At 34.3% G+C, this 14,025-nt stretch overlaps 1 protein-coding gene across 4 annotated transcripts in view; it reads right to left on the bottom strand.

The window, feature by feature from the left end:
- IPO8 (importin 8) overlaps window positions 1-14,025 on the bottom strand; it is a 179,114-nt gene that overhangs the window by 133,197 nt on the left and 31,892 nt on the right. For all 4 annotated transcript variants that reach the window (XR_011977119.1, XM_072654411.1, XM_072654412.1 and 1 more), the window contains exon 2: window positions 4,884-4,965. Coding sequence is in view for 2 of the 4 variants with exons in the window: in XM_072654411.1 (XP_072510512.1) it covers window positions 4,884-4,965 (82 nt within the window). In the remaining 2 variants the exon portion in view is untranslated. The remainder of the gene's footprint in view (window positions 1-4,883; window positions 4,966-14,025) is intronic.

The raw sequence follows: 14,025 nt of genomic DNA, 5'->3' as shown, positions 1-14,025 counted from the left end.
TCTAATGGCCCTTTCCCAATCTCTGAAGTCTTTTACACTGTCAATTACTTTATCTCTATATGTTCTTCGCTCTAGGTTTTCACAATATTGCTCTCTCCTCCTCCCTGAATTTTTTTTCTCAGACTCCTTTGCTGAATCTTTATCCAGGTAGTAACTGCTAAATAGTGTTTTTCTTTATACTTACGTAGTCATTACATGGGGCAACTAAGGGGAACAAAGGTTAGAGCACTGGACCTGAAGACAAAAAGACCCATCTTCCTGAGTTCAAATCTGTCCTCATATACTTACTAGGATAGTCATGCTGGGAAAGTCATTTAACCCTCTTTGCCTCACCTATAATAAGAGCTGGAGAAAGAAATGGCAAACTCCCTGTACCTTTGCTTAAAAACCCCAAATGGGGTGACAAAGAGTCTGACATGACTAAAATGACTGAATAAGTAGCAATAGCATAAAGAAAATTAACCTTGAGACTCATGATGCAAAATGCCATCCACATCCAGAGAAAGAACTATGGAGTCAGAACACAGAATGAAGCAGACTATTTTTCTCCTTTGTTATGTTTTGTTTTGCTTTTCTCATGGTTTCTTCCATTCATTTTAATTCTTCTATGCAACATGACTAATGTGAAAATGTGTTAAATAGGAATGTATGTGTAAAACCCATATAAGATAACATGCTATCTTGGGAAGGGAGGAGGGAGGGAGGGGAGAAAATTTGGAACTTTTGGAAGTCATTGTTGAAAACTAAAAACAAAGAAAGTGATAAATTTGGGGGGGAATCAACCTTAAAAGACTTAGGTCATCACAATGACCATCCACTACTCCAGACAACTTGTCATCACAAAGACCGTAACTCCAGATAACTTATAATATAACAGGCTACCCACCTCCAGATACAAGTGATGGATTCAGAATGCATATTAAGACATAAATTTTTTGGATAAGGGCAGTGTAGGAATTTGTTTTGCTTGATAATACATTTTTGAACAGGTTTAATTTTTGTTTTGCTTTCTTAATTAAGGGAAAGGAAGTGTAAAGGAGAGAAGGTGAATCTAACTAAGAAAAATAGAAAATTTAAATTTTTCTCCTGATTCTGCTGATGTCATTCTACATGAGTTCATACAAGTCTCCTAGGTGTCCATGAATCTATCCATTTCATCATTTCTTACTGCTTTTTACTTGTTTAAATGGTTTCAACTGTACTCCACATTTTTTCTTACTATTATTTTGATTTTTACTAATTCAGCTCTTCTCCCTGACAAGTACAAAGTGTGCTGATTCAGGGATAACTTCTCTATCAATAATACCACTTTTCCTATTTGTTAAAATATAAAATGTTATTTGTTATACGTTATGTGGTACTTCTTACGTCAGGTGCCTGTCAATCCTTTTCTTCAAGAAAATATTTATGATATAAAAGTGGAAACTGAGACTTCTGTGTAGTTTGTAAGTCTTTGGTGTCTCTCATACCTTTTTCCTTAATATACTTCTCATCACCCTTACCTTTTCATACAATGAAAGTCATCAAGTATCAAAGAGAGAACCTGAGAAAAACAGTTAGATTAGATAAAGACAGACAGAGGGAGAAAAAGAGAGAGAGACAGAGAGAGATTGAAGGACAGAGGGAGGGAAGAAAAGAGGATTTATTAAATCCTTCTAATATGCCAGATATTGTGCTAGAGACAAAAAATAATAGGAGGTTAAAAAAATAAGCAAGACAATTGCTATCTCAAGAAGATCGTGTTCTGAAGACAAGATGATCTCTGCAGAAAACAATAAACATAGAGGTACTGGAAAGCAGAGGGGGGTGGGTGAGATGGGGGAGTGGGGGAAAGGAGGCCCTATCCAGATGGGGGCATGAAAAGAAGGAAGATTCCAGAGAAAGTCAAGAGAAGAATGAAGTAAAGCATGCCTAAGGTCTTTCCTGAAATGATGATCCCAGGGAAAAATCAACCAATAAGAAGAGGAGGGCTTCAGAGAGGAGGTTTCTGCAATATAAAATGAAAAGATATCCCTTGAAATAATGTTTCTTATTGTTTTAGGGTATATCCAACTTCTTTCTTTAATTCTCTAAAGGACAATATGTTAAAGTATTATAAAGTAACAGCCTTGCTGTTAGCCATTATACTATTTAACAGAAACTTTCTCCTCCCTTCTTGTTTCATTTATAGCAAGAATATCAAGGACAATATAATTCAGCTGCTTGAGCATTATGATCACTCATTTGATCATTGGACAAGGATCTCACATTTGGAGTACCAAAAGTCATTTTACAGTTTATAAATGGCCTAAAAACTAATTTTTAGCATCATCTTGCATTGTCTTCTGCAACTCTGCTAATGTCAATGCAAAAGTGGAAGATGTCACAGGACTAAGGGCTTTGTATTTTTCTGTTTCATGCCAAAAAATTCACTATCAACTGGCCAGTATGCTAGTGATGAGTTCTCTTCATACTTAACTGACCTAGTCCTCAGAAACTGGACTCGGTCTGTTGTCAAGCCTTAACTCAAAGTCACTTCAACATTTATAACTTGCCAGAACTTACATTACACCCATTGCATAGCTTTCAAGAATTCAGAGTCCCCTTGATGGCATGATAAGGCATTGGGATTGGACTTCATGGAAGCTAGGATGGAAATATTTTTTAAATGTACTGCATATTTCTCTGGCTTCTTAAGCAGAATATATTAAACTGAACTTAACAATTTCTCGTTTTTCTTGACAACTCAGTGTAATTATTATAAATGTCAATTACTATACCCTGATGTAGTAGATTGTTTAGATATATACAATTGTCCCTGGCACTCAGTAATACTTTATTTCTATGCTTTCAGGTGTTCTTTACTGTTGCTTTACTGTTGCAATTTTCCATTACCTCCTTTGCTGTCATTAATAAGCATGCTAGCAACTTGATTACTACTCTTCTTTACTCTATTTCTTCAGTTTTGAGAAATCATTCAACTAACCTGGTTATGACTACAATCTAAATAAAAATAAACTCACAAGGGCCTAAAAGGTCTTGAGGCAGCCAAGTGACTCAATAGATAAATACTGGGCCTAGAGTGAGGAAGACCTGAGTTCAAATCTGGACTCAGTCTAGCTACTTAGCTTCTGTTTGACTTAATCCACTGAAGGAGGAAATGGCAAACCACTTCAGCATCCTTGCCAAGAAAATCCCATGGACAATATCGACGAGCTATGGTACCTGGGTCACAGGGTTAGATACAACTAAATAACAGCATGCATTTCTGCTTAGTATTTCACAGCATTGCTGCATACAAACTGAATCCCCATAATTTTCAAGTTATCCTTTTTGGAAATAACATATACAAGGGGTGGGGAACCTGTGGCCTCATGACCACATGTGGCCCTCTAGGTCCTCAAGTGCCACTCTTTGACTGAATCCAAACTTTCAGTCAAAAGGCTGCACCCAAGGACCTAGAAGGCCACATGTAACCTCGAGGCCAAAGATTCCCCACTCCTGCCACATAGCATGTTAAAGTACAAATAATGTGTTTACCTAGGTATACAAATGTACTTCTGTACATTTTTTAATAATGTGCTGCCATCATATTTACAACTTATCTACATGTGGCAATTAAAAGCAAATATATAAAAGTTTATAACAGTTATAAAGGTATATGACATAGTGGAAAGAGCACTGGGCTCAGACTCTTAAGATCCAAACCAACTAGTTCCATTACCCTATATATGCCAATTAATTTCTCTGGGCCTCAATTTGTTCATCTGTAAAATAAGAATAGTGCTTACATTACCTACCTCACAATTGTGAGGAAAATGCTTTCTTAAAGATTCAAGCACTACATAAATCATAATTATAAGTTATTTCAGATCCTGTGACAAAGGTAAAAAAACTTCTGTTGAGAAAGTTGTAATCAAGCTACAAAAAAATAACTACAAAGATCCTGTATAGCGAGCAAAAAATGAACAGCAAGTAAAAAAGCAAAATTGCTATTTGTCATCCCTACAACTTAATTTTATTAAAGCTTTAAGATTTACAATAAACAAGGGCTTTGAGAACCCTATTTATTTGCACAATGCTAAAATGTGTATCATTGAACATTAGGGATCTTTTTTAAAAGCCAACTTAGAATAAACTACTCTATCTATTATCAGTGGTTTCTACACCTCCATTCTTGTTTTTTGAATTCTATGGAAATGAATCAAATACTCTCACAGGCACTAAATTGCATTTCATTATCACTTATAAGGACTTATAAAGACTCAGGAATCTTAGAGGCAAGTGTCATAGAGCCAGAAAAGGATTAGGTTCCAGCCCTTTCATCACCCACTTATGACTCACACTTGTTACGTATTATATATTTATAGTTAAGAACAAGACTTTAATCAATTCCATATTGCAAAGCCAAAGTACATGTGTATACACACATACATACACAGAATGTGGACTTATTGCACACATATGTAAATATTATAGGATACTATTTACACATATATAAAATCATCTCATTCTATTCCATGCCTTCAATTTAATTTGCCATAAGATGTAGAGAATATGACTGTAAAGGGTTATAAAATGGAATAGCTAGAGAAGAGAATGCAAAGGTATAGAGCCACAGAAAATTCAAAAGGGGAGATAGGATTGTTAGCAGGAAATGTAATCATTAGTAACATGTTTCTCACACTAACAACATCTTTCTGCCCCAAATTTTGAGTACTAGCTGGTATCTTTCCATATATTCCACTGAAAAGAAAAGCGAGCTGTTAAGGACTATTTCAGAATTGCTTCTTATTTTCCTAGAAAAAAAGAGAAACTAAGAAGTTAAAATGCCATTTTTAGCTCATTTTCACTTACATAAAGGCATTTTAATGATTTGTAAGAGAAAAAAGAAGAAAACTCACCTGCTTGACGTACTGGGAATTCAACTTGGTCTGAGACTATAATCTGAAGTAGACTGGGAGCAAAATTGATAATCTTGTAGGACTGAAATTACAAAAGAAAGATTATATAAAAACATTAAACAATACAATTAAATGGCTAACAATTATTACCATATTTTCTGATTATTATTTTTGTAATATAATTAAAGAGAGCATGAAAGAAACTTATTAAAATGTGGGCAGGAGGCATTATGAATCACAGAGTTTTAAGATCACACACATAGCATGGTTAACTCTTGTGACTTCTGTCCAATACCCAAAAAGTTGATAGGTAATAGCTGATAAAACTGAACCATATGCAATATTAGTGCCCTAAGTGAAATCAAACAAAGAAGGTGAGTAAATGGAAAAGTGGTTCAGGTTCTCTGTGGAGAGGCAAATGAAGAAACTTGGCTTCATCAGGCTCAAAGCATTTCATATGACATTCAATCACCTTGCCTTGTACTGCTCATGAGGAATAATAAGTAGACCACTATGAGAACTCTACTAGCTAGAGTTTAACAAATGCAAATATTCACCACAATAAAAAATTGAAAGTCTAAAAATTTCCCTAGCCAACAATCTCTTTTACCTCCTTGTTAGGAAAAGAAATGGTGGCAGCCAACAGCAACAATAGTTTAGAGTAAAAAACTCATTTGCAAAAACATAGAAAATGACAGATCAACTTCAAAAGCCAACATAAGAGTCAACATTTGAGAAAATAATTACACAAAGTATATAGCTCAGATTCAATGAATTATCCCAATATTATCCCAAGAACATTCAGTGCTGAGAAGGTACAGAGACAACAAAGATGTACAAAATGAAAGGTAATAGCAATCCATTCTTGTTGTCAACAATATTGGGACAATCCTATTTTGACATTATTTGACACACCTACTTAAAAACAAATGAAACTGACCAATGAAGAAACCCATAATGAAGGTGATGATTTTAAAGTAATTCAGAGACTGAGTATCAAGAATTCTCAAATAAGACACTATAAAAAAATAAGCCAAAAATTATGAAAGGTGGGCAACTTTTACAAAAACAAAACAGAAAGGTCTATATTGTGACATTTATTTTGGTACCCCTTACTCAAATCAATCAGCATTTATTCAGTTCATTGTGATGATGGGTATCAATAACTATGAATAAATTAGGCAGAATAGCATCAAGTTTAAGTTATATTAATGCTGTTAAGATAGTTATGTATGTTAGGACCAAATAACCTCTTACGTATATTGATATCACTGTAAATTATAGAATAAAAATTATATGACTGTTATAGAAAAGCATATGATATACAACCCTTAAGTTTGTTGACTGCAGCATCAACACCTCTCATCCCTATGATTCACTGTCACTGCTCCTCTAGGATCTTTTCTTTTACCCACTACTTCCTTATTTCTTATGATATCACGACCAAAACACTAGATATTTGATCTCCTATGAAAATCTCTACTAAGAAAGCAGATGGAATGCCTCTACCAGGAAAAACCTGTAGTTAATGACTCAAAAGCCTGCTGACAAGTGGTTAGGATTGAGGAACATGCACCTCAACTACACAAGAGTTGGGCCCCCCAAAAAAGTGAAAATGCTTGGACTGTTTCAGTGTCCTTGTGTTGCATCCTGGATTGGAATTTTAGGGTTACAACATGGAGATAACTAAACTTATATGAAATTAACCAAATATATATAAAAATAATCAAAATAATAACAGCTGACATTTCTAAGATTTTTACAAAGCCCTCTGCTCACAACAACATTCTGAGGTCAGTATTATTATAATAAAAGATTCTAATTTACAGTGTGCTTTAAGATTAACAATAATAATAGCTAACATTTGTATAGCACCCACAATGTGCCAGATACTGTGCTAAGCATTTTATAATTCTTATGTCATCTGATCCTCAAGACCGTGGGGAATTGCTATTATTACCCCCATTTTACAGATGAAAAAACTGAGACAGAGACTAAATGACTTATCCAAAGTCACATAGCTCATAAGTATCTGAAGCCAAGTTTGAACTCAGATCTTCCTAACTCCAGACCGTGTGTTCTATCCCTTGTGCCACCAGCTGTGTTTACCACCTTGAACAAAGCACTTCGCTTTCCTGAGCTTCAGTTTCCCCATCTGTAAAATGAACTGAACTAGAAGCCTTCTAAAGGTCCTTCAAGTTCTAAATATATGATTCTATAAGAACACATTAGCAGGTACCTATCCCATATGTCTGCATTCACCTCAATAAAACACTTTTTAAACAATTTTTCATTGGTATTTTCTATTATTTATATCACCATAACATTGCATTTATCCCTCCTTTTCCCTTCCACAATAGCCATCCCACATAACAAATAGTATTTTTTAAGAGTGAAAAAAATGTCAGCATAACTAAGTGACACACTAAGAAAGTCTAAAAATATACAATGTGTAGTACTTGTAGGCCTCCCACCTACACAAAGCGGGAGTTGAAGGCATCTTTTCACATCTCTTTATTTAGGTTCCATTTGATTTTTGTGATTTTGTAACTTTGGATTTTTTTGGTGTATCACTGTTCTTTCCATTTAAACTGTTGGATTTACTATATATTGCTGTCTTGACTTGGCTTATTTCACTTTGCATCAGTACATATAGTTCTTTCCATGCTTCTCTGTATCCACCATACACATCATTTCTAAGAGCACAGAAATGTCCATAACATTCAGATACCACACTTTGTTTAACCATTCCTCAAACAAAAGGGCATCTACTTTGCTTCCAAGTCTGAGCTATTACAAAAAGTACAGCTATAAACATTTTGGAGTATATGAGGACTTTTTTTCTTATCAATAGCCCCGTAATAGAGTCTGGTTCCAAGGGTATGGTATTTTAGTCATTTTACTAATTCCAAATTACTTTCCAAAATGGTTCTACCATTTCACAGCTCCACCAACAATACATCGGTGTGCCTATCTTCTCATAATCCTCCAACATCAACTGTTGCCATTTTTCTGTCTTTTCTGCCAATTTGCAGGGTTTGTACTTCAATAAAATCTTTATGATTTATGTACTCACTAAAAGCATCTTCAATGAAAACATAAGAAGGGTCCCAACTCTAAATGCCACTTCCTCAATATGTAAATTTCAATGCACAGGTACAGCCTAGTACATAAAATCATTAATTATGCTCAACACAACCTACGGTAGCATATAAAAGTCACTGGCTTTGAAGTCATAATAAACAGGATGCTATCAGGAAAACCTAGAAAGACTTACATGAACTGACACAAAATGAAATGTGCAGAGCCAGGAGAAAATTATATACAGTAGCAGCAGTACTATATGACGATCAACTGTAAATGACTTACCTATTCTCAGCAACATAATGATCTAAGACAATTCTGAAGCATTTATGATGAAAAATTTTATTCATCCCCAGAGAAAGAACTGATGGAGTCTGAATAGAGAGTGAAGCACTTTTTCATTACTTTCATTATTTTTCTTGGGGGCTTTTTTGTCTGTGTTTTCTTTCATATGACTAATACAGAAATATGCTTTGCATGACTGCACATGTATAAGCCATATCAAATTGCTTGCCTTCTCAAAAGGGGAGGAGTGGTAGGGAAGAGAGAGAATTTGGAACTCAAAAATTTTTTTAAATGAATGTTTAAAATGCTTTTATATGTTTTTAGATATTTTATATATTTATATATTCTATGTGTTTTTGTATATTTTCATATTTAATTGGGGGAAAACATAAAATATATTGAAAAAAGAACAAAGGTCCCCACCTCAGAAAGAACAAATGTAGTCAGAAAGTCTCAAGGTGGGGACCTAGTGAGCCCCCAAAAGGGCAGAGCATGACTCAGATAAGACTAGCCCATTTATCCATAGTAGCCTCGAGATACTATCCTGATATGCTGCAGAGTCTTGAAGATCCAGCTCTCTGAACCTCAAAAACCCAGAAAGTGCAGGCCACTGCAAGGAATCTGGGGGCCCCAATTCAGACCTCTTGACAGAGGTGGAGAATGATGAATGTACAACTACATGTCAGATTTTTTTGACGTTAGTTTTGCTGAACAAGTTTTTTTGTTCTTTTCTTTATTATTCAGCCATAACAGATGACTTACTAGGAGAGGGGATTGGCTATATTTTGAAATTTAAATGACATGAAAACAAAAACTGACATAAAAAATTGTTCTTTAAATATATCATTACATTCATACTACAATCACTTGTTCAATTATTTCTCTCAACCATTAGGCACATTTGTTTAGTTTTTTGTCATCACAAATAATGCTGCTATGAACTTTGTTGTACATATGGATCATTTCCTTCTGTTAATAACCTCCCTGAAATATGTTTCCAAAAGATGATCACTAAGATAAAGGGAATGAATAATTTAGTAACTTATCTTGGATAACTCCAAACTGATTACCGTAACAGTTGAACCAATTTACTGTTACAATGCCAATGAATTTTAACTACTCCCCGTGAAAAATTATTAATAATAACCAGTAATTTGGGCAGAAATTCAGAGCTCTACTCCTCTTCTAAAGTCCTTTAAAAGTTCAGTGAGAAGAACATTACTGATGAGGTAACACTGACTCCTCTTTTTGGTCAGACCCCACCCTACCTTGCAAGGAATTTAATCTAAGGTAGGGAAGCCTATTGTGTTCTGCTCAGGCTTGGATTAGGTATACATTTTTTAATTGATAAACTAAAGCTATAGGTGGTCTGGTATAGAGATACTTTTTTCTATCCAAAACAGACTCAATCATTCATTTTAATACAACCCACAGCCAATCATGTCAAACAATTAGATTTAATTGCTGTTTGATGGACCACCTACTGTTCTGAAGAATATATAAACTGTGAGTCCCACTGCCATGACTGTCTTTGCTCTAAAAGAGACAGCCAAATGACCATCCTTTATTAATAACCCTATGGCCTTATCTAATAAAATGACTAAATTATCCAAAAACTATGTCTCTCAAACTTTTTTAAACCTTACCATTATGGGAACCAAGAAGGGATTAGAGCCTTTCACTGTAGATTCTTAATAAGGAGCTCCCCTCAGTTGGATACATGGAGAGTTTCTCCACAAGGATAATTCTGTTGTGATCTTTCTCTCCCTTTTATCAGGAAGTAAATTTTATCTCAGTAAGCATATAAGTGTCTATATATCTGTCTTTAGTGTCTGTGCTGCAGTGTTTTTCTAATTTTCATGTTCATAGGGAGGCAGATTGTCAAGTAAGATATGTTTACTTAAAAAAATTCTCTGAAGTAAGCTATATGGGGAAAAAAAAACAGAAAACCTGTGTACATAGTAAAGGGCCACATGGGAAATTCAGGGTACTATGGATATGGTTTTTATTATTATGGATATCATGGTTTATGAAACCAACTACTGGTAATTCTGAATTTCTTACAGGACTAGGGCTTTAAATAGTGAAATCCTGGTCAACATTCTATGAGAGAATCTCTAAAGCTATAATCCATGCTTTGAAGATTTTGGGGTTACATACAAATTAAACTGTGTGTTCATAAAATGAACTCTTTAAGTAAAGGTATGTAAAACTATGCAAGAGAGCTCTGAGAAGTCCTATTCTTAGCGTTTTCAGGCAGAGTTTGTGTCAAAAGGATTCTTGCTTTCAGGCAAAGTGACAAAATTAAGAGATATTAAAGCTAGGAAAGAAAGTAGTTTTTAAACTCAACTTTTCGCTTTCTGGGTCACTAAGGCTCTGTTCTGTTTGTCTCTACATCCATTTGTTTGAGGTTTTCTAAGATTAGCTTGTTAAGTAAGGGAACTGAAAAAGCAGGGTGAAACTCTCCCAGGAGTTAGTTTGCGAGATGGAATCAGAGAAGTGATCTTTCTGAGTAAAAATGCCAAGTTTTTTTCTTTGGACAAAGTTCTAATAGTAGCTTTATACTGATAAAAATCAAGAACTGAGCAACCCAAAGACAGGAGCTAATGAGGGAAAGCTACTAAGACAGTTTTTTGCCACTCCAAAGTTAGATGACTTCAGATTTAATTAAATCCCCAAACTAAAGTTGGTAGATTGTTTCAACCTATAGAACTGTCTTTGCCACCTGTCACCCAATATATCTAATATCAGGGAAATGCATTTTAAAATTGCAAAAATAAGGTTTTTATCTTTTAAGACACTATGATTAGGGTTTTTATATCAGCCTTAAATGTAATCAATTTAGGATTTCACTAATTTCACTAATTTGTTAAAAATGTATATTAACATTGGGGCAGCTAATAGTGCAGTGAATAGAGCATGGCTGGTCAGGAGGACCTGAATTCAAATTCAGCCCCAGACACTCACTAGCTGTGGGACCCTGGGCAAGTCACTTAACCCTGACTCACACACACACACACACACACACACACACACACACACACACACACACACACACACACACTCTCTCTCTCTCTCTCTCTCTCTCTCTCTCTCTCTCTAACACTGTAAAAGCTGTTTTCTGTAAGTAGTAATATTGGGAAGGATGTGAAAGTACAGTTCTCTTGATTTGTAAATTATTGTATTAACTCTCTCCAGATTCTAAAAGGAAGAAATCTAAAAGAAGGACAATAAGGAAGGTGAGTGTGATTTTTAATTTGAAAAATTGTGTTTAATGGGCAACCAAATATTGTGTAATCTGTTAACAGGTTTCAGAATAGTCAGAATCCCACTTCTATTCCAACAGGAACATAAACCATTGTATGTCTCCTAGAAGTTTTGTAATCTTTAAAAACATCTTAATGGCTTTTTTTTTTCTTTAGGATTTGTCCCACAAACTTCTTCCTTTATTGGGACTGGTAATAGACAGGGCAGGTTTTTAATCTACTTTCGGGAGAATGAGAGATTTGGAGCTCTTTGATCTCTTAGAGAATACCTGAATACACAGATTAATGAAGACAATCCCCTGGGTTGAAATTAACTACATAGTATAGGAAAGTAGGGCTTTTAGTAAAACATTGGTTTATTAATAGTCTGTGCAGCCTGAGATATGGTTGAAATGTAAAGAAAAGTTGGGTAGTCTGAACAATGGGAAAGATTTAGGAAGAAATAAAGGCTTGAGTGAAAATATGGAAAGTAGATAAGATTTATAGACAAAAGGAAACATACCCTGAACACGGCAGCAAGCCCACATGCTCCAAACCCTTCCTGTCCCTGGATAGCTGCTCTGCTTGCCCTTCTGCCAGTTTCAGATGCTTTAAACATGTTGAGAGGACATGAGGAAATTTGACTTTGTTTTAAGTAGAAAGATTGAACATGAAAATTTTGTAGCTTAATTTGAAAGTCAACAGACAAATTCATAGAGGGTTAGAAGCAATCAAAATGGAGGATACCACATTTCAAGCTCCTAATGTCATATACATGGTCACTTCAAAATCTTTGGCAGTAGATTAGCTGGAAATAGTGAATTCCATAATATAAAAGGCATGGAATAAATAGCCCTTGTATAAAATATAATACTAAACAACTGAAATTATAAATTGAGGTTCTATATGATAACATTTAGAAAATAGATCCAGGTGTAATTGAATTTATTCTTGTCTCATTTTAAGTGAAATTCACTATTTATTATTTATTATTATCATACTATACTAGCAAACTTGTTAGTTGTGTGGTTTTACGCAGAGTTATGTGATTTGTAATGTGCATAAAGATAATGCCTAACATTATTTTGATAATTTATTGTATTAGAAAAATTGTTAGAAATGTGAATTCCTCTTTAATTCTCTTGGACTACAGATTTAATTGTCAAAAGACTGATATTAAAAAATAATAATAAATCAGTAACTGAGTTAGGATGTCATTATTTTAAGATTTCAGGATTTAGACCCAAGTGTAGTATAATGATTTTATTTCAATTAAGAACTAGAAATTGCAAAGGAAAAGATTTTTAGAAATCGATCTGTAATCAGTTTAGTCTGAGAGTAAGGTGAAATAATCTGATTAATCATGTCCATCCACCTTTCAGATAAATCTGTGGGACAACCTTATTAAATCTAATACTACATAAATATTGGATGTCATAAAGATATTGGCTATTGTGATTTGTGATTATTATATAACAATCTTAAATGTTTCCTAGTATTATTAAAATTATTTAATTATTTTAATTCAACTACTTATATACCTCTGGAGTTTCTGTCTGGGGAAATGGATCCCACCCTTCCAACATTAAATCCAATTCCTTAGGTCTCTGTACCTGGGCTAAAAGTAACAAGTCAACTTAGAGTCTTTGGATATTTAGCCCAGAACATTTTCAGCTAACATGATGATAACATGTATGATGTCAAACTGTTTTGTAAAACTTTATATGTACTTCCCAGTGTATGTAGCTTGAAATTCCCAGAAGGATGGGAATGGGGAGCTGGAATGCTCTTTATCTGAGCAGTTCTTTATTTGATAAATCTCAAAAGGAACCCGAGGAGGAAGAGAAAAAGGTTTATTCACATCTGAGAATTGTCACTATGTATCTTTTAAAAAAAAAAAAGGAAATCTATAAACTATATCTATATCTATAAATCTATAAAGAAGATAATAATCTTCTTTTCCTTTTAAAGTCCTAAGAATATTAAGCTTCAGAAATTAAAATGTTACCATTAGTGATTATAAATCCAGAATTGATTTAAACCAAAATCTGTCCTAAAGGAAGTAAGAACAGGATCTGAGAATGCTCCTTATCAGGATTATTCTGGTAAATTGCAACCTAACACAAAAACATATTTGCTGTTTCACATGTAAGTAGGAAAGATCTTGTTATTTTGATTGGAAGCTGTGAGGTCAAAATCAGGAATCTCTTTTGCTTATGTTTTAAGGAATTGGATTTCAATACAGACAGTTATGTTGTGAAGACTAGTAAACTATGAGCCATCTTGTGTCACCTTTACAAGACATCTGATCTTACTTATGTTTGCTATTTAATCTGGAATTAGAACACATGTAGAAATGCCTGCAAACTACTTAAGAGTCACCTTAAAGATGTTCTCATCGTTTAAAGAGATTCTGAGAACAGTAGCCTATGTTTATGTCCATTCGAATGGAATGTGTATCATAACAGACAATATTTCATATAATCTGTTCTCTGTATACAATTTGGGATTATTATATTTACACATTC

The sequence above is a fragment of the Notamacropus eugenii genome, chromosome 3, assembly GCF_028372415.1.
Source record: "Notamacropus eugenii isolate mMacEug1 chromosome 3, mMacEug1.pri_v2, whole genome shotgun sequence".
In the NCBI taxonomy this organism is placed as follows: Eukaryota; Metazoa; Chordata; class Mammalia; order Diprotodontia; family Macropodidae; genus Notamacropus; species Notamacropus eugenii.
This window is presented reverse-complemented; position numbering and strand designations above follow the sequence as displayed.